The sequence below is a fragment of the Aulonocara stuartgranti genome (genome assembly GCF_965226115.1).
Source record: "Aulonocara stuartgranti genome assembly, chromosome: 13".
Taxonomy (NCBI): Eukaryota; Metazoa; Chordata; class Actinopteri; order Cichliformes; family Cichlidae; genus Aulonocara; species Aulonocara stuartgranti.
The window spans coordinates 32,794,819-32,813,229 of record NC_138949.1 but is presented as its reverse complement, the minus strand read 5'-3'; the positions used below and the strand labels follow the sequence as shown (position 1 = coordinate 32,813,229).

Sequence of the window (18,411 nt, the reverse complement as noted above, 5' to 3'; positions counted from 1 at the left end):
ATCGTTCCAACAAAGGGAACTCGTATCAATAATAGAAGCTAGAACGAGCAGAGACATGTTGCATTATTAGAAAGTGAAACAGAAAAGACTGTTAAAAAGGAACCATTATTCTCTGTCATATTTCTACCTGATATTTAAACGTTTCAAATAATAAGATCAGTGCAGGTACGAGTAATCACTGAAAGCAAAAACCTCAGGTTTAGACTGGTCCAAACACCCAGTCTCACACTCATGTGTAAAGAAGCACAGAAATCACTAATGTGGTGAGCTCAGGTCCAAAGCTGTGGCTCTGAGAGCAGCAGCCTCACTCACCCGCAGGAGAAAGACGACTTAAAGGTAAGAGGAAGGAAGCTAAATCAGCTGATTTCAGACAGAAGATGAACCAAGGCGCTGCACCGAGCCCCAGCATGAGATCGATAAGGATTAGGTTTCGTTCGCAGAAGTCAACGCTTAAAAAAAGGATTTATATTGCACATAAAAGCCACACTGTACTTAATTCTAATTATAAGTAAAATTAGTCTTAAAAAGAAAATAAAAGAACATTTAGAAAGAAATCAGTTCTGACTATATTCATCCATGAAAGCTGGGAACGATTGTGGTTTGAATGGTGCCTCACTGTGCGGTACTGATAAAGAAGAACAGCTACAAGTGACGGATCCAAATAAAACACTACATTTGAGGTAATTCAGACAAAAGAGCTGCAGAATCCAAAAACCAGATAATATCTAACTGAACCTCTCAGTCAAGGATGGTTGACACCAAAAAGGAAAGGAGAGCAGTTTCCTTCCTGCTGCGAGGAGACAAAGAGTGATCGCTCACAGCTGCAGGACTGTGATGGCGAGTATATAATGCACACCGCAGGTTAAATGGGGTTATTGGAATCCCAGCACTGTGATGGTATTAACTGCTTTCAGATTACTTCTGTCTGGACAAGCGGCTTCAAACTGGGGATGGATTATGTGGTTTACTGCAGCGGGCTGTCCAGGTCACTTGTATCCAGGTGCTGTACCACCTGACATCTGCATTTCATCACGTACCTTGACCGGCTCTAACGTGGCAGAGAACGCGTCCTGCAGAGCGCAGCAGGCCAACCTCCACATTTCTTCTGTGAACACTGGACCCACTGTGACCAACACGTACCTGGAGAGAGACGCAGAACAACCGTGGACTGATCACACAGAAAATAAACTAAGCTATATCTTTTAATACCTTTTAAATCAATTTCTAAAGTGCTACAAAACACACCTGACATTGTTTGATTTGACAATTCTGTTGCTGCGAATAAACCGCTCGAGTAGCAAAACTAACAAAGTCTTAGTGTCTAATGCAGTCCTTGAAAGTTTGCAAACCTTTTATGTTTGTTTCTGCGTAATCAAGACATAAAACGAGAGAGACTCACACAAGTCCAAATGTGTGAGTCTGTAAAAACGTCATATTTGTGATTAGTATGGAAACCTCGAGGATTTGAGTAAATGTGAAGATAAAAGTAGAGTAAGTCGGCTCGAACACTGACAGATGAAAAACAATAATAATGAGAAGAAAAGAGCCACTATCGATTTCCTCACACAACCTTGGAAAGCGTACAAAACTGTGTGTGAGTCTGTATCAGTGATGTAAAGCAGTTGTCTCGTGTATGGCAGGTGTTGCATGTGCAAAAGTGCCCTAACAAAACAAAACAAAACAAACAGGGTGGCATGCCCCAGAGACGGTGTAGACATCGTCACAGGAGTAGAGGCAGGATTTAAAAAACACTGGCCTGCTGCATTATTGTGCAAAATTTGCAAAGAAACAGCATGTGCTTCAAAATAAACGATTTCCAACAGTGAAATTTAAGTTCTAAGCCTCCCAGAAACGACACAGAAAGGCATAAAGTCAAACACGACTTTGAAAAACACCAGGAAACCTTTGAAAGGCCCTGATAGAAACTACATCTCCCACAAAAAAGGCGTCACTTCCGGTTTTCAATGGTAATGGCGGACATGCGATAATCCGCAGAGCCATATGTGGAAGGAAACCACGAGCTGGGACAAGCTGAATGCATGTGATGTAAGTACAACTCATCTGGTTCCAAATGCAATAAAATGATTGCGCTAGCTTATGTGGTTGCAGTTCTACCAGGATTTAAAAATAGTTCCACGAATCGTCCACCTTTCTTCTAGCTGCACCTCATTTTTAGAAACGTCATCCTTGTTTAGGACGAGCGTCCACCACTGAAGCGCTCACTCAGCCAACAATCCACCCAAAACAGAGAAAGACAACCTGAATTGAAAAGAGGTTTCACACTTGATTTCACTGTGGCGACAGGTGTGTAACTGCCAGATGTGTGGTCACCTGATGCAGGAACAGCCCACTCTGGAGATGGTCTCTGCAGGTTCAGACACGCAAGCCACCAGCAGCTTGAAGAGGTCCTTCAGCATCTGGTTGATCAGTGACTCGTAACCAATATCTGCAGGAAGTGACGGCAGAAACACACACACGTGCACACACACACACACAAACACCACAACAGAGCCTGTGAGCACACAGGGTGGGGGTGCAGTTTAATCTGACTAAAGAGGAGGACAGTGGAACAACACGGTATCACTTCTGCTCCATTTCACTTCAGAGAACAAGCACATTATACGCCAGAGAAACAATAACAGTCCATCAGATCTGTGACAGCGCACCTGACTGTGCTAATGCACCACGGGTCAAATCTTTCAGTGAATATTTACATGAAAGCTTAGAAATGCAAAGTTCCCAGAATGCTTTGCTCTTAGCTTGAAGACGATTAAAGAAGACGAAACGCGCGAGGTCACAGAGGGAAACGCACACCACCAACCTGAGTGTATGAAACTGTTGACGTGCTCCACCACCAGCTCGCAGGATAGGCCGATTGCGTGTTTGAAATTCGCTGCCGCCACATCCCAATAAGAGTGGTCACCGTGGCTACGCTGCAGCCACAGTGACATCACAGGAAGCAGCAGCTGGATGACAGCGAAGATGCCAAACCCTGGACCTGGAGAGGCGAGATCAGGTTACATCCCGGCTGTTTGTAGGGTTTGTCTTCTTCTTCTTTGGATTGTGTTTAAGTTTATCACCTGGCACTGCGGTGACTTCTCTGAGCAAAGTGAAGAGCAGCTCCAGCGTTGGAGGCTGGTGCTGTCGAGGGCAGTTTGACACGGCTGCAGTGAGCTGCTCCAGTAACAAAATCCACACCTGGATCAGACCTGCAGGACATGAGACAACAAAAATGCACTGACGAGAGAGAAAGGAGGAGGAGTCTTAGACAAAGACCGTGAAGCACAGAGAGGAGCAAAGCGAAACCTGTGTCGTCATCGAACTCCTGGAGGACACAGTCCATGCCGTCCTCGCTGCTGATCGAGCGTTCCTGCGATCTCATCGGCAGGCTGGCGAGCCGCGCACCCAGGAACACCGGCTTAGACGGCATCTTGTAAATCTTTGCCAGCAGCTGTCAATCAAATGCAAAACACGGTTTCTTTTTTATAATAGCGAAAAATCTTAAAAATATGCTCTCACTTTATATCTGTGGAGCTTCCACCTGCGAGCATTTGCGGAGGTAGTCGAGAGCAGGCAGGCAGAGGTCTGTGGAGCTGTAACCTGACGCGTGAACGCAGTCGCCAATCTCTTTGTAGTCCACCTCTCCTGCACGGAAAAGCATAAAAGTTCTCCGGAGTTTGAAAGGTCAGCTTTAAAAAACACTTGGATGACACTGTAGTTGTTTCGAGTCATTCAGAGAGAACGTGTCTCTGAGAAACACAGGATCGCTTTTTCTGCGGTGCTGTTTTCTTGTTTTTGTCACTGACTCGCTGCTCGCCTCCCACTCACTGTCATCAGCACCGTGTTTGCTCCTTTCTCCTTCTGTGAGGTTTTAAAGCTTTTGATGGTGACGATTTTTCTAAAAACCATGAAGTATCTTTCTAAAAGAAAAATTGCTTCCCAGTCATTGTTTAGGAATTATGAATAACTGGGATTTTAAAAACATAAAAGTAGCTTTTGTGTCTTGTGTGTCCTCTTGGTGCTTTTTTGTAAAACATTTTAATGATGTACAGGAACATATTTATGCATGAGTACTTCCCGTGCATTTGTGCATTTGGCCTTTTTTGATAAATAAAAGAAATAATAATAGCACATATCAACATAAATTCTCAAATCTTAAATTTCTGCAGAAAACTGAAGCACTCAGCATCTGCAGATGCATAAATCCGCTCTCCTGATGTATTAAACTGTGACATAAATACAAAATGTACTTGCATGTTATGAGCTTCTAATAAAGAGATAAATACATAGCCTGATCCCGGGAAAAGTAAAATCCCAAAAGGCTTGAAAAGTAATATCTTGAAATGAAAAATAGCACGCACACATTAGTGAGACAAACCTAATCCTTTGACAAACTTCATGAGACACATGATGTAGTCTGTGGCAGCGTTGGCAAAAACTTGGATGTTGTCTGTGTTTATGAACGCCTCAAAGACGTCGAACACCGGCGCCTGAGACTTCCCTGGAGGAAGACAATAAGACGAGAGCAGGAAACTCAGATTTACAGTAAAAATCTTTCTGCTGATAAACTTTGGAAAAAAGTTTGTTAGACATACCCATGGAGTATTCACCCAGCAGGTAGTCTTTGGTGTCAGTCTTGCTACCGTGCACCGTCCTGAGGGCGCTGAACAGAGGCCTCCACCCTGACAGGATCTGAGGAGAGCACATCTCCACCAGCTCTCCAATCGATGTTATTACCTGCAGGGAGACAAACCCAAGAAAAACTGTTTGGCAAACTGAACGCACAGCCCGGAACAACGCTGGCTGATTTGGTTGTTTTGAGGAACTGAGATCCGACTCCACCTGGTCCTGAACGTCCTCGTCGCAGAGCTCCAGCTGCATGATGTGCTCGAAAGGCCTGAACAGCGCCTCGTTAAAGTGGAAGTGTGGAAGCTCCGCCCAGCTCGTCAGCACCTCTGTGAGAACATCGTGGATAAAGGAAACGGCCTTCTGGGATACGTGGCGCTCTTTGTGACACGCAGCCTGTGATGACGACAAAAACTTTGTGTTTAAAGAGCCTCAGATCAAAGCTTTTATTCTCTCAGTGCCTGAAGTGTACCGAGCTAAAAAAAAGGAAAACCACTGTGCGAGATAGAAGGTGGTCTACACAGATGTTACACAACTTCATTTCAGAGCCGCTACAATCCAAAGAAGATTCATTTCTGTGTGCAGTCACAGTTTTCTGAACTCCAGGCCTCGAGGGCCAGTGTCTTGCAGGTTTTAGATGTGTCTTTGATCCAACACAGCTGATTTAAATGGCTAAATGACCTCCTCAACATGTCTTGAGTTCTCCAGAGGCCTGGTAATGAACTAATCACTTGATTCAGGTGTGTTGACCCAGGGTGAGATCTAAAACCTGCAGGACACCGGCTTTTAAGGCCTGGAGTTCGAGACCCCTGTCTTAAAAGGAGGAGCTGGGCTGGAGGTGGGTTGCAAAGTGGCTTGGAGATACACAGGCAGGCATGTAGGCAGCCTGAGGTGCAGTAAGACCCAAACTCAGAAGACTGAGACCTGCCTGAACTACTGCGATGCTGCTGCTGTGAAGTAAATCTCCATAAAAGGAGAAGATTGATTAACCCATATTTCACATGTGGCAGAATGGATAAACTGTTGGCTTTGTTTGTCTTTTAAACACGTTGACTTTGTCTGTAGTTCCAACTCGTGTGAGAGCAGCAATTAGAACTTCTGTAGTTACACAACTGCGCAACTGAGAGGTTGAGAAGTTAACAGAAGGAGAGAAATAAAACACTGTTTACAAGGTGGTAATATCCTACCTCCACCAGATGAGGCGCCACCACGCTCCAGGCCCTCATCATGTGGAGAAGGGGTCGGTTCTTATTCCGGACGATTCGCAGCATGGCCTCACCCAGACGAAAGAGATGGAGGGCGCTGCGCCGGTCCAACGTTGACTTGGCTTCTCCTACAGACACGCAGAGGACACAAAAAAGGCCTCGGAGCTTTACTCCTGTCTGTACTTCATCTTTAATTAACCACACGAGGGAAACTAATTAAGAAAGAGAACAAGGTATGCCCAGCATGGTTCACAATTATGCAGACCCTTGGGTCAGTGGCCAAGGCCTGAGATCGAGAAGGGCACAGGAAGGGACCGAGGATGTTTAAAGGATGCAAATTCTATGGGGTTTTTTTGGATAATTTTCTTTTGTGTGTCTGAAAAAAGTGTGTCAATAATTAAATAAATGTAACAGAATTTGTTTTAGGTGTGTTTAATAAAAGCAGAAAATGTAGCTATTAAATAAAAATGGATGTCTGTGGTTTATTTGTGTTGAAGTGAAGCCAAAATCTTTGTGAAGAGAAGCCAGTTTTTAACTTGGCCAATTTCACCTGCTATTAAAGCAAACACAGTTTCGACTGTTGAACATGTTTCACTGGGTCACTCATCTGCACCTCTGCACTCACGCTCCTGGTGCCTTCTGAAAGATTTCTGAATGCAAATATCTGACAAAGAATAATTGCTCTCACGCAGCCCATCCAAAAAACTCCAGTTTGATGATTAAAATGTAATAATGATTTTTAAAAAATCTGTTACTTTAATCAGTGAGCAGGTATTTGTGTCTGTGTGATGCACCTGTACACTTTATGGATGCAGCTTGCTAACCAATCTAATGCAATTATTGGCTGATAGCTTAGCATCCCAGCCTTTTATCCAGATACTACGTGACGGCAGCTCGTCACGTTTCAGAACGTAGAGCCCAAAACCAATTGGTGGCATCTCCTTGAGTATGCCCATCTTTTTTATACAGTCTATGGTCAGCCCATGCATGGAGTAAGGGGTGGGGTGGGGCCTTTTGCCCAGAGTGCTCACATGCATTTACTGAAGCATTATGTGTGTGTGTGTGTGTGTTTTGATGTCAGAGTAAAGTCAGCCAGTCAATATAATGTGCACTGAATGAATGCAAAGTGTGTACCTGGCATTGCCAGTGAATAGTCTCCAGTCTCGGTGGGAGAGTCAAACAGCTGAGACTGAGAAGCTTTTCTGAGCTGCTGCAGGAAACCAACCAGACCAACCAGGTTTAGTTTGGTGGCCCCTTCTTCAAATAACCTGAAACACACAGAAAGCATTTCATACACTCACATGAACGTCTACAGTGCAAAAGCAACGCTGCCATGCAAGTTTACATCCTACACTGAAATACTTGCAAAGCCTCCCTGTTCACTGCCCTCTAAGCACATATAGGCCACCCCTGTGCAGCAGTATTTACTATGGTTGTCGCCACTTTGAGCTTGTAAATGTGTTCAGTCCATCTGTTCCAAAAGATCAGGGGGAATTTTTTTTTAATATACGCTCCTAAAAGCAGCCCAGATAACTGGTTATGTAAGAGATGATCCTTGGAATGAACACGCAAACAAGTCCACAGTTACTGCGGCCGTGTGCGAGCCGTAACAAGTGGCACGCGCACATATGCATACATGTTTGTACACGTGTGAGGACATCAGTCTCACTCTAATCCTGAGTGTCGGTCCAGTAACAACAAGCACAAAACAATGTTCTCACTTTTACATTTAGGGTCCAAATACCAAATGACTCATCAAAGAAAGTGTGTCATAGCACACACACACACACACACACACACACACACACAGCAGTAGCTCCACTACTGCCATCTTTTGGCTATGAAACCAACCTCGGGAACACTTGCTGAGCACCAAATGTCGGTGAAACGTGGATTTGGAAGATAAAGTCATTAAGAGCCTCGGTCATGCTGGCTGTTAATGGAACACGGTGCTAACACAGCTGCTGCACTTCAGTTAGAAACTAAACCCACTGTGAAACTTGTTAGTCTGCTTCTATTTCCACTGTCTTGTTGCCCGTGGTGACATTATGGCCGAGCTTTTAGAGGTCAGCCTTATTAGTTATGGCTGCGCAGTTCATCATAGTTTAATTTCTAACAATAATTAAAATTAAATAATAGAGATAAAATGAATATTGCACCACATAATTCTCTTGTTTTGCCTTTCATCGCGTACATTACTTTATTTCCTCTTGTCAGGATGTGATGTCTGCAGAAAGCACGGCAGGAAAGATCTGAGAGTCTGAAAGATAACTGTGACCTCATCAGAGTTAAAGTGGACAAAAGAGAGAACTGAGTCTTTTCAACGCTGTCAGAGTGCAAGTATAAATAAAACTGAACCCCTCTTCTGTTAGTCTTTAGCAAGATTAAATACCTATAAAATGAAAAAGATATAAAAAACATAAAGCAACTCAGTATCCAAGTCTCTGAAGTTGCACCTCAGTGCAGCGACTCTCTGAAATAATGACTACCACCAGGATACGGACAGGGGCCACTCTGATCCGACTGTCAAAGGAAATCTAATCGCTGAATTTCTCATTTACTGTTTCTTAAACTTGGAGCACGTGCAGTTATTGGGTTTTAATAAAACAAAATCAAAACACAACTAACAGCACTGGTGCAACACCTGGAACATCACATGTAGAAAGCGTCTGGATTGCCATCCAGTCTATCATGTTGCTGTGGTATTTGTTCAGTCTCTACCTGTCGGCCTGTGTTGACAGCGTGCACACGGCCTTGGCGGCGCTGGTGCCGGTCATCAGGCTGCCGCTCTTCAGGTCCAGGCCTCGGCCCCCTCTGCCGCTCTCCTTCAGCAGCTCCTGGATGGAAAGCGGCTGGATGACCGGCTGGCTCAGGCTCAGGTCCGAGGCCTCGGGGCTGGGTTCGCAGCTCAACTCCAGCCCGAGGTCGATGCCAGCCATCTGCTGGCTCTGCTGGGTGATTGTGGTCAGAGAGGACGGCTGGGCAGAGCCGTCACTGAAGTGGGTGTGCTCCAGTGAGCTGATGTACTCGGTCACCCTGAAAGTGATTTGAAGTTCTAGAACATATTTTTGAAGTTTCATCCCTTATGAACCACTATAGCTTCACATACTACCATTTCCGAGCTTGATATATATGATATATGAAGTATATTTTACAGGATAAACAAACGTACCTGAACACATGAGGCCAGCAGTCATGGTTGTGGCTGCCCATCTCCAGGCCAACGTTCAGGATGGCGTCCATGCACAACACATGAGCTGTGTGGAGGCGAACTCCCTGAGGACGGCCGATCTGCTCCAGACGCTGCTCAACACGCTGTTTCACTGGAGAGACACACACACACACACACACACACACACACACACACACACACACACACACACACACACACACAGTAAAGTGTATTTTAAATATCACAGACACCCTGAACATTGTGCTTGAACTGATTTGAGATGAGCTTTAACAAAACTCCACTCTCAGGTTGTGGAAATATATAAACATTAATGTTGCATCCCAGTAAATGCTGCCAGCAGTTTGTAGCAGCTGTCACTAGATGTCACTAGTTCCCATATCTTGTTTTTATCATTGCTTTTGTCTCCAGTAGAAATGATTCCAAGTTTAGGCTGTGGCCGAAAAAAGGAATTGGCCCGTTATTCCAAACAGATAAACGCTCCTGGAAGCACCGATCACAACCACAACAGACATAAGCTTTGTTTTTGGCAAAGAAATGTTGAGCATTTTGCAGTAAAGTGCATGCTTCAGACTTTGTAAATCATGTCTATGTTACTCTTTAAATATTTTCTTCTTGAAAGGGAAGCTCCTACAAATGTATATGCCACAAGGCCACCTGGAAAAATACCCAAGACTGTGACGTTCAGTCACCGTGAGCTCCTTAGCAAATCCAGCTGCTGCGTACTGTTAGCAAAGCAAGGTGCAGTACGTACGATGTTTTGTAGTCCACATTTACACACTGTAGTTTCAGTTCAGCATGTTAAGCAGGTTAGTGTCAGGTCATTCAGATTCTCAGCACACAGTTCTTTTCTCGAGCCCTTATCAATATTCCTAACACCCTCTTTTCCTTGAACTCATGACAATTTCATCAAGGTCAAGGACACAAGGTTTAGTGAAGGAAAAGGGGGGTGCTTTTTACTCCCATCGGCACAGGTACATAACATTAAGCACCTAGCCACGCAGTCGGTCTTTGCAAACGTTTGTGAAAGAAGAGGTCGTTCTGAAGATCTGACTGAACTCCAGCCTGGTTCTGTAACTGGACGCCGCCGCTGCAGCAAGTCAGTTCTTCCCTCCGTGATATTCCACAATCAACGGTCCTGACCTGCTGCTCAGCCGGGAGGTCAGGACGCATCAAGTTACAGAGCAGAAGTGCTGAGGCACACAACAGCTTCCAAGCTCCTCTGTGCTGGGAGCGTCACGGCATGGGTTTCCATGCCGAGCAGCTCCTGCAGGTCAAGGTGGCCCAGAATGTTTCTGCTTATAGTGTAAAAAGTTTATAATAATAACTTTTTTTTAAAAAGAGACAAAAGCAAAAACAGAAGATGGAAAATACTCAGTTAAAGGTACTTAAGGAAATAATAATACAAGTAATAAATAAATATTAATACAAGTCTCAATATCTCATGTTGAGATATAAGTGGGGCCTTATTAAGTGTACAAATGTGTTTACTGTGGGTTCTTTGTATGTATGATTGTGAACGGTCAAGATTTCCTTTATCTGGGTTTTATAACTAGGAAAACACAAATTAGCACTAATTTGAGGTTTTACCCCTTGATTGTGTGTGACGACGATGAGCTTGATTCAAATTTAAGGTTTTTGTGTGTCTGTTACATGCAAACGTCCGAACAAGTGTGTGTTTGTGTTTCTGTGAAAATACCTTGCGAGATAGCGTCTCCCGTCTCCCCCACCTCCTTCTCCTCCTTCTCTTCCTGCACACAGGAGGCTGCAGCCATCTGGGCTAAAGCTGAAGCACAGTTGGCAGCCACACCTGACAGACGCACACACACACACACACACACACACACACACACACACACACACACACACACACACACACACACACACACAGTAAAGACGTGCCGTTTCATTCATCCACAAAACATCATCCCTGCACATTAAAAATGCAACATTTCAGCCATCATCCATATTCAGAATCTACCAATGAGACATTTTCACAGATTTCTGGGATTTCCACTGTACATGTTTAAAATTTTAACTGGAGACACACAAACTGTAACGTGCCAACTGCAAACACAGAGGAGGTCGTACGCCATGTGTTCATTCATATTCATTAGTCCTTCTGCACTAATTTCAATCTGATTTGCTCCCATGCAGGCCCCGGGGATGTGCCACTGCCCTTTAATGCTAGTGATACTCACAGACATCTGACAGCGGTTGATAAGTAAACTGCATTTCCCCTGACATCCTCTGTAATACTTGCATTTAACATTTTGGAAGTAAAACTCGCAGTTAACCTCCAGAGGAGCTGCACAGTGTCGAACAGGTGCTGGCTGCTATTGGGCACCTGCCACTGGTGTCAAATTTGATTAATGTGATACATAATCAAGCTGACAAGGAAAATCAGAACTCAGCAAAACCTTCCCCGTGTGAGTACGAGTCAAAGCTCAAAGTATGGCAGAAACATTAAAAGCCTACAGTACCATGAGGGGATTTTTAGGCACTATGAAATGCCCAGTAAATGCTTTACTGATAATTTCTGTTTTTACATTTAAATGTATACGTTTGAAGCATGGTACAGTACAGATGATCAACAGCAGATTCATCTCCCTCTATGGTTTAAACGTGCTTATTAGAAAGATCATTTAAAGCCCTCATGGACTCAAGTTATCAAGAGAACGTGAAGAAACAACTGACATGACTTAAATCAAAAAGGCGTGCACGCTGTGTTGAAACGATGTCAAAGTATGAAGTAAAACTGGGCATGACGTGGCCTCCAGTCTGCACTTCCAGCACGAAGAGAAAAGTTAGACCAGCAAGAGAGGAGAGTCATCGTCTTTGCTGCATTCAGTGTGTAAAATGAACTGAGACCAGATGAAATGTAAAATGAGCCTAAAACTGGAGCGTTTTAAGGAAGCACCTGTGTCTCATATTTTTATGGTTGACAGCTTCGCCCAGTGTTCACGTTTGAACACTAATCTGCACTCAGCACACTGGTGTTATTCTGGTGTCCCTTTTCAGTGACAGCCAAACGTCGAGGTGGAAACGAAAGGATCCCCGAGCTAAAAACATGGGACAGAGCTTTAAGGCAGGCCAGCCACAAGGCCGCTGGCACTTGGTTCAGACGACTATTCAGGTTCAATGAATGTCCAGGACTTCTAACGGGAAAGTTTAAAGTGCTTAATCGCTTAAAAAGTCACGTGTCAAGCGGTTTTCATTAGTGTGACTGCATTTCCCTGTGACCCCATAAGCTTCCAAAACATGTTTAATATCAATTAAAAGCTGTGTAAACCCTCAGTTCTCAATTATTCTGTGTAAGTAGACCTGTGCTGTGGCGGGAGCTGAGAGGGTCTGAGCTCACACGAGGGCAGTAAACTCCATGTTAGAATTAGAATAACAGCGTTTTGTCTGCCTCTGACAGCCTCTACAGTCTGAACCTTTTTCACTCTGACTTCCTTTGTGCAGTCATGTGAGGGCATTTGCCATCCTGACAGTTACTGTGGCTAAAAGTGAACAATAAAGCCATCTGACAGCAAGTCCTCCCCGGTGCTCTCTCGTGCTTATTCTGCTGACTGGAAGAAGAAAACAAAGACATTTCAGTTCAGTCTTTCTACTTCTGAAGGTTGTGGCCAAATAACTTGCAGCTCATTGCTCTATCTTATTACATCAAGACCTTATTTCTGTATTTCTTCCACCAAATTCATACTGAACCGTATCTCAAAGGTTTCACCGTCTGTGCCGGAGTCTTTGTGTCCATTTGCTTTTTCCTGCGGTGTCCCACACGGCTCAACTCTAGGGCCCCTGTTATTTAGTTTTAATTACATCAAGCTTTGAAACCTCAGGACGTTTATAAGTTATCTATGCTAACTGTCTTAATGCTAAACCAGTGATGGAAAATGTTTTACAGCTAAATACCAAACAAAGAAAGAGAGGTTGTAACTGCTGCAGAAAATAATCTGAAGTAGAAATATTTTAGCACAATGTTTCGTATCTTTAGCATGTTATCTCCTATCTTATAACATATTACTACTGTGACACAAATCACGTGAAGAAGAAATCACACTGGCCAAGTCAAAACATCTGTGTGTGCATGCTGTGATATAAGTGTAATATTTGAATCCACAGTACAGATATATTTGGATTAAGCGTTTACAACATGTTTCACACTGCACTTCTTCAGGCCCCTAAATAAATCAGTCCTCGAGTTTAGTGAGCTGCGACAGGACGTGCTGATTAAAAACAGTGCTGAGTGGCTGCTGAGCTGCTAATAGAAATTACTGTTCATACTGTACATACCTAGAATCTGCTCCAGCTGTAGGACAGATGTCTAGTGAATAATCCTGACCTTTGCCTGTGCTATAGGGAGGGAGCACAAATCCTCCCCCACAGGGATGAGAGAAGATGATATGCATTTGTCTTATTAATACAGGCACATGAAACATGCTTCACACACCCAGGGCGCAGCTGAGCGCAGCAGCTTTACGCAGGCCGTCTAAACTCAGGCAGATGGTGTCTCTCTCCCTCTGGCTCTGCTCTTTGACCCCCTCTGCCCCCAGGATGAAGGCCAGGCCCTTGGAGCTGCCCGCCATGCGACCGGTCAGCGGTGTGGACAGAACATCGATCAGGTTTTTCCAAACACCGGTGAGGATGAAGCGTGAGAACACAGCTCCTGAAAAACACAGAGCAAAAAAAAAAAGGGTCGGTTTTTTAAATGGTGACACACACAAAACACACAAGATGAGCATAAATGTCAGGGGTGAGTCAGCCAGCAGCAGTTAGAGTCTGGCTTAATCCTGCAGGAAACAGCACAGGTGCTCACTGCCCTCTTTCTACCCAGCTACCCTTTTTTCCCCAGCTTGTCTCATCTTTCGTTTGCAATGCAGCTTCTTGCTCTTTCAGTTACAGCAGGTCAAATCCAAACACACAACATCACTGAAGCATGATTATATTTAAAACCTGCAGGTTTCCTATCAACGTTCCTGCAGACCGACTCTGCAGCAGGACATGAAACTTACAAATGTTCATCTGTTATGTTTTGCAATCATTAATGCACCAGTAAATACAAAATCTTTAAAAAACCTGCATGTCTTGACCATGCAGCTCTGCTCTGAGATACTTCTGCTAATGTTGTGGTTTCTACTGATTACCAGCGCAGCACTTTAGTAGCAATTACGGGCTCAGCGAACTCGAGTAAAGCTCCCCAGAAATATAATCCAAACATGAAAACCCTGTGAATGAAGAGCTGCTGACTGAGGAGAATTAAATGTTAACTACGTTCTCAGTAAGTGCTACTGACCTGCCATCACAGCGTCACTGCACGGCTTTTCACAGCCGAGCGGCGCGTGGCTCGACGCTCTCCTGATCAGCTGACCTCCGATTGCACTGCTGCCCAAGCCGTCAATGTCTAAGAGACGAGGAACAGAGAAGTCACAACATGTCAAGTATTTGAATTTATACCCTCTACATATAATAAATCCCAAAGTCTGTCTGAGCAAACTGGGGTTCAGTATCTTCACTGTATCTTCTACACTGCCGTGCAGACTGGAGCAGCAAGGGCTCGAACCACCAACCTTTCAATTAGCAGATGACCTGCTCTACCTTTTGTGCTGCAGGCAGCCCTGAGGAAACTATCCAAACTCAGACACAGATTTAGGAGGTCTATGGATTAACATACAGAGCCTTTAGGTCCCTGCTAATAGAAAAGCTCAGTAACTGAACAGATAAAAAGTTGCCCGTGGAGAGGATGTGAGCAATTATAGGCATTACTATAAATACCAGAATTTAGCCAGGTCCCTGTTTGCAGGAACAAATAATTTATTTGGAGATGATACAGTCAAGGATAGCAAAAGATATTTTTAACTGGGACTTTTTGTTAAGTAAAATGAAACTGATGGTGTGGCGTGAACTACAAGCTGAATTTAAGGGTAGGTTTATGTGGGCTACTGTGTGAATACTATGTTGGGTTTTTTCTGTCTGTGTCATTTTGTCCTACACCTAAACTGATCATAATAATCTGGATGATGGGCACCAAGTACGACTGAGGATGAGCTGGAGGTAGTTTGGAGGGAGCTGCGTAGTGTTGGGGACAGAGGAGGGCAGGGCGGTGCGCTCAGCTGGTGAGGCCTGTAGGGGGAGCTCTCTGTCAGTCATCTGAAGCCACCTGGACAGTGTAGTGTAGCATAAGGGGCTCTCTCAGTGGCTAAGACACACACACACTCTTTTGCACCTTTCATAATAAATACTGTTGCTTCATTTATCTCTTAATCAATATTTTTCCCTTGTTATGGAGAGGCCTTTTGAGCCAGTGTGTGGAGACTAGCTGAGCACGTAGAAACTGTACAGGTGTGTGTGTGTACCTGTCAGCATGGTGATAAGCGGCAGTGTGTGGTCCTCTGAAGAACCCGAGAACCCAGACTCAGCCAGCAGGTTGCGCTCCAGCACCTGGTGGTAAAGCTCCTCGATCCAGGCCTGAGACAGAACCACGAGGACGCCGCTGCTCTGGATCAGACGCACAAACTCCTTCTGCACAACAGAACAAACGTCCACCCATTCAGTGTGACTGCATCCAATTCAGTGCTGTTATATTCAGGGCGGGAAGTTTTTTTAAATTTTCTTGTACTTTTGATGATAAAGTTGAAGTAGCTTAAATGTCTAAGTAGAGCTGATTCAGTATTTAGTTGGGTGGTTGTGTGGCTAGAGGAACACAAAGATACATCTATACCTTTAAATAAGCAATGCTGCACAAAGAGGATTCTTTGAAACTACAGGATGTAGTTGCATTGGTTTGGTTTTACTTCTTATCTTTGAATCTTTGTCTTTAAACACCGGAGAAAACTGATCAGAGGAAACGAATCTCGCTCTCACCAGGCTGAGGACGGGCGTGAGCGTTCGCCGCTTGTAGTAGCCGCAGCAGCAGAGTTTGAGATTGAGCAGCAGAGCGTAGTAAGACACCAGGTAAAGGCCGTCTGCGTTCATCAGAGACTGGCAGCTCAGAGTGTCGCCTGTCTCGAAACCTGGGGAGTGAATGCCGCCTGCAGGGACACAGATTTAGGATTACAAGTTACATCTGTAGAGGACGTGTCGGTGTTCTCAGAGGTCAAATGTGACCGATTATATATGAATTAATAACACCTACAGCACAAGTGAAAAAGAAAGAAAACTGAGACAGTGAGAGAGCCAATGAAAGGGAGTGTGCAGGTGAGAGCAGGCAGCGAGATACAATCTGTTGGCTGAAGGCGACTGAAGTGTTTTAATCAAAAACCTGCTCTGGGGATTTAAAGTCCAAACTATTTCATTAAGTCAGCTGAGCGTAACATTTCATTTAAGTCATAATTTTGCTCTGCTGATGTAAAAACTCCCAGCAGGCTTGCTGCTCTTAGCGATGGATGTCATGACTGTAAGGCAAAAAGTTTTCTTTAATAACTGTAAGAAAATAAACGTACTGCATTTAAACTACACACCGATGACAAATAACAGGAAAAAGCAAAATCCATGCCAGCAAAACCCTGACGTCAGCGACCTGTGCATACAAGAGGGTCTTTGTTACCGCACCGCAGTCAGAACAGAAATTTGTACTGATAATAAACTGATGCTCTTATAAAAAAGTACAAAAAACTAATCTGAAGTACCGCCTGCCAAATCTGTTGCAAAAGAAACATTACACAACAATGTTACGGGGATTTTAATCACATATTCGAGCCATTTAGAGGTTTTAAAAACAAGCATGGAACAAGACCAGAGAGTTTATGAAAGAACAACAACACCCACGACCCACACAGGACACCGCCACAGAGAGGAAGCCCAATCTGCACCAGAAACCGAAAGTGAACTCATTTAAGCTCCTGAATATTTTACCAGGTTTCCTCAAAGCAGCGCACACATACAGAAAACCGCATCTGAAGCTTGATGTTTTCTTCCACTACACAGTTATGCTGTTTATTTGAGATGCAATATTTTCTGCTACAGCTGATTTTTACTGAAACTTCAAAGAAAAGAGCGTTGCATCCATTCAGGTACCCCGACTGTCACTATTATCTATTAGAAGGAACAACCAGAGTTAACTTCTGAAGGTGTGAAGAACAGAAACATCTTCTTTAACTTTTATTGTTTTAATTATAAGGAGGTAAAAACACAGATGGGCTTGAAAGAAATTAGAAAAAAATAAGACAAGGCAGGCTGGAAGTTCTCTGGCAGTTCCCCGACCCCACAGGTAATGGTCTTGATTTCTAAATCATCAAATTTAGAGTGATTTAGAAAATGCATATATATTGTACATTAATTTAAAAAAGCATTTGTGTCCAAAAAACTCTTTAAGACTCTTTTCTCAATCTCATGTATTTATGGAGGAGCTCAGGAGAACCTTCAACAGTGAGAAGCTACAGACCTGTCAGTCAAGACACAGGAAACAGGCTTATAGAGGAGCTAGCATTAGCTAAAAGCTAAGTAGTGTTAGCTAAAAAGCTGGAAAAGCTAGCTGTTTATGCAAACGGCTAGAAAATGACTGTTTGCACTAACGGTGATTCAGCAAAGAATGAACTTCTCAATAGCGTCCAACAAAGCAAGATTTTTATTACCTCGCTCAGTTACAAAAAATAATCACCTTTGAGGTCAAATAAAATGAAAAGAAATGTAAATAAATATAAAATGCAGTAACAGAGCCACTCACAGAGCAGAAAAAACTGCATTAGCATGAGAACCTGTGCATTGTGACGTCACTAACTCTGCTAATTGGTTGAATGAATGTGCAGCCAAGGTGTTCATTAGTCAGACTAATCTCAGCAGTCTTCTGATTGGACGATGGGATAAGGAGATGGGGCTCATTTGCCTGATTGATGGGTTGACAGACTGAAACATGATATCATAAATGTTCCAGGAGTGTGCGAGGCAGTGTGGCATTTCCACGTAATTTTTCTTCTGAAGAGTTTTTATCCCCAAAGCACCCACCCTCCGTCAGCTGTGCAGACATGTTCTGCATTACGACTGCTGTGAAATCACAGCAGCTGTTCGTGAGCGTGAGGAAATCTTATTAATCAGACCAACTAAAGGTGTGTTAGGACTGGGAAGGGACCTTTGGAAAATGTAATTTAACCATGACCACAAAAATGTTGAGAACCTCAGCATTTAGATCATCTACTGTAGAAAAAAAGAAACAATAAATGTTATTCTTTAAACTGATTTTTAGCGTGTCTCCTTGTCATTGAGTTCTTGCAGTAGTAGAGATTTGTCTTGTCTTTGCACTCTGATATTCCCAGCGCATGCCTGCAGTGTAATATATTTACTTAAACAGGGAGAACCATCTCCTCCCTGAGCAAATATGTGTGTGTTTGAGTAGCAAACTCATGCAGATCGCAGTACAGGAATCACTCCACTGCAGTAAATCTAACCTCCCTC

The 18,411-nt window shown here is 43.8% G+C and overlaps 1 protein-coding gene across 4 annotated transcripts in view; it reads right to left on the bottom strand.

Annotated features, from left to right (window-relative positions):
* The window catches only part of arfgef3 (ARFGEF family member 3), a 48,694-nt gene that overhangs the window by 9,740 nt on the left and 20,543 nt on the right, over nucleotides 1–18,411 (bottom strand). For all 4 annotated transcript variants that reach the window (XM_082558030.1, XM_082558031.1, XM_082558033.1 and 1 more), the window contains exons 16-33: nucleotides 15,886–16,052; nucleotides 15,378–15,543; nucleotides 14,318–14,425; nucleotides 13,475–13,690; nucleotides 10,721–10,831; nucleotides 9,004–9,154; nucleotides 8,553–8,867; nucleotides 6,966–7,099; nucleotides 5,814–5,959; nucleotides 4,843–5,022; nucleotides 4,596–4,737; nucleotides 4,379–4,501; nucleotides 3,542–3,645; nucleotides 3,307–3,451; nucleotides 3,081–3,209; nucleotides 2,822–2,998; nucleotides 2,332–2,446; nucleotides 1,038–1,140 (exon numbers count right to left, since the gene is read on the bottom strand). In XM_082558030.1, coding sequence (XP_082414156.1) covers nucleotides 1,038–1,140; nucleotides 2,332–2,446; nucleotides 2,822–2,998; nucleotides 3,081–3,209; nucleotides 3,307–3,451; nucleotides 3,542–3,645; nucleotides 4,379–4,501; nucleotides 4,596–4,737; nucleotides 4,843–5,022; nucleotides 5,814–5,959; nucleotides 6,966–7,099; nucleotides 8,553–8,867; nucleotides 9,004–9,154; nucleotides 10,721–10,831; nucleotides 13,475–13,690; nucleotides 14,318–14,425; nucleotides 15,378–15,543; nucleotides 15,886–16,052 — 2,732 coding nt within the window. The remainder of the gene's footprint in view (nucleotides 1–1,037; nucleotides 1,141–2,331; nucleotides 2,447–2,821; nucleotides 2,999–3,080; nucleotides 3,210–3,306; nucleotides 3,452–3,541; nucleotides 3,646–4,378; nucleotides 4,502–4,595; nucleotides 4,738–4,842; nucleotides 5,023–5,813; nucleotides 5,960–6,965; nucleotides 7,100–8,552; nucleotides 8,868–9,003; nucleotides 9,155–10,720; nucleotides 10,832–13,474; nucleotides 13,691–14,317; nucleotides 14,426–15,377; nucleotides 15,544–15,885; nucleotides 16,053–18,411) is intronic.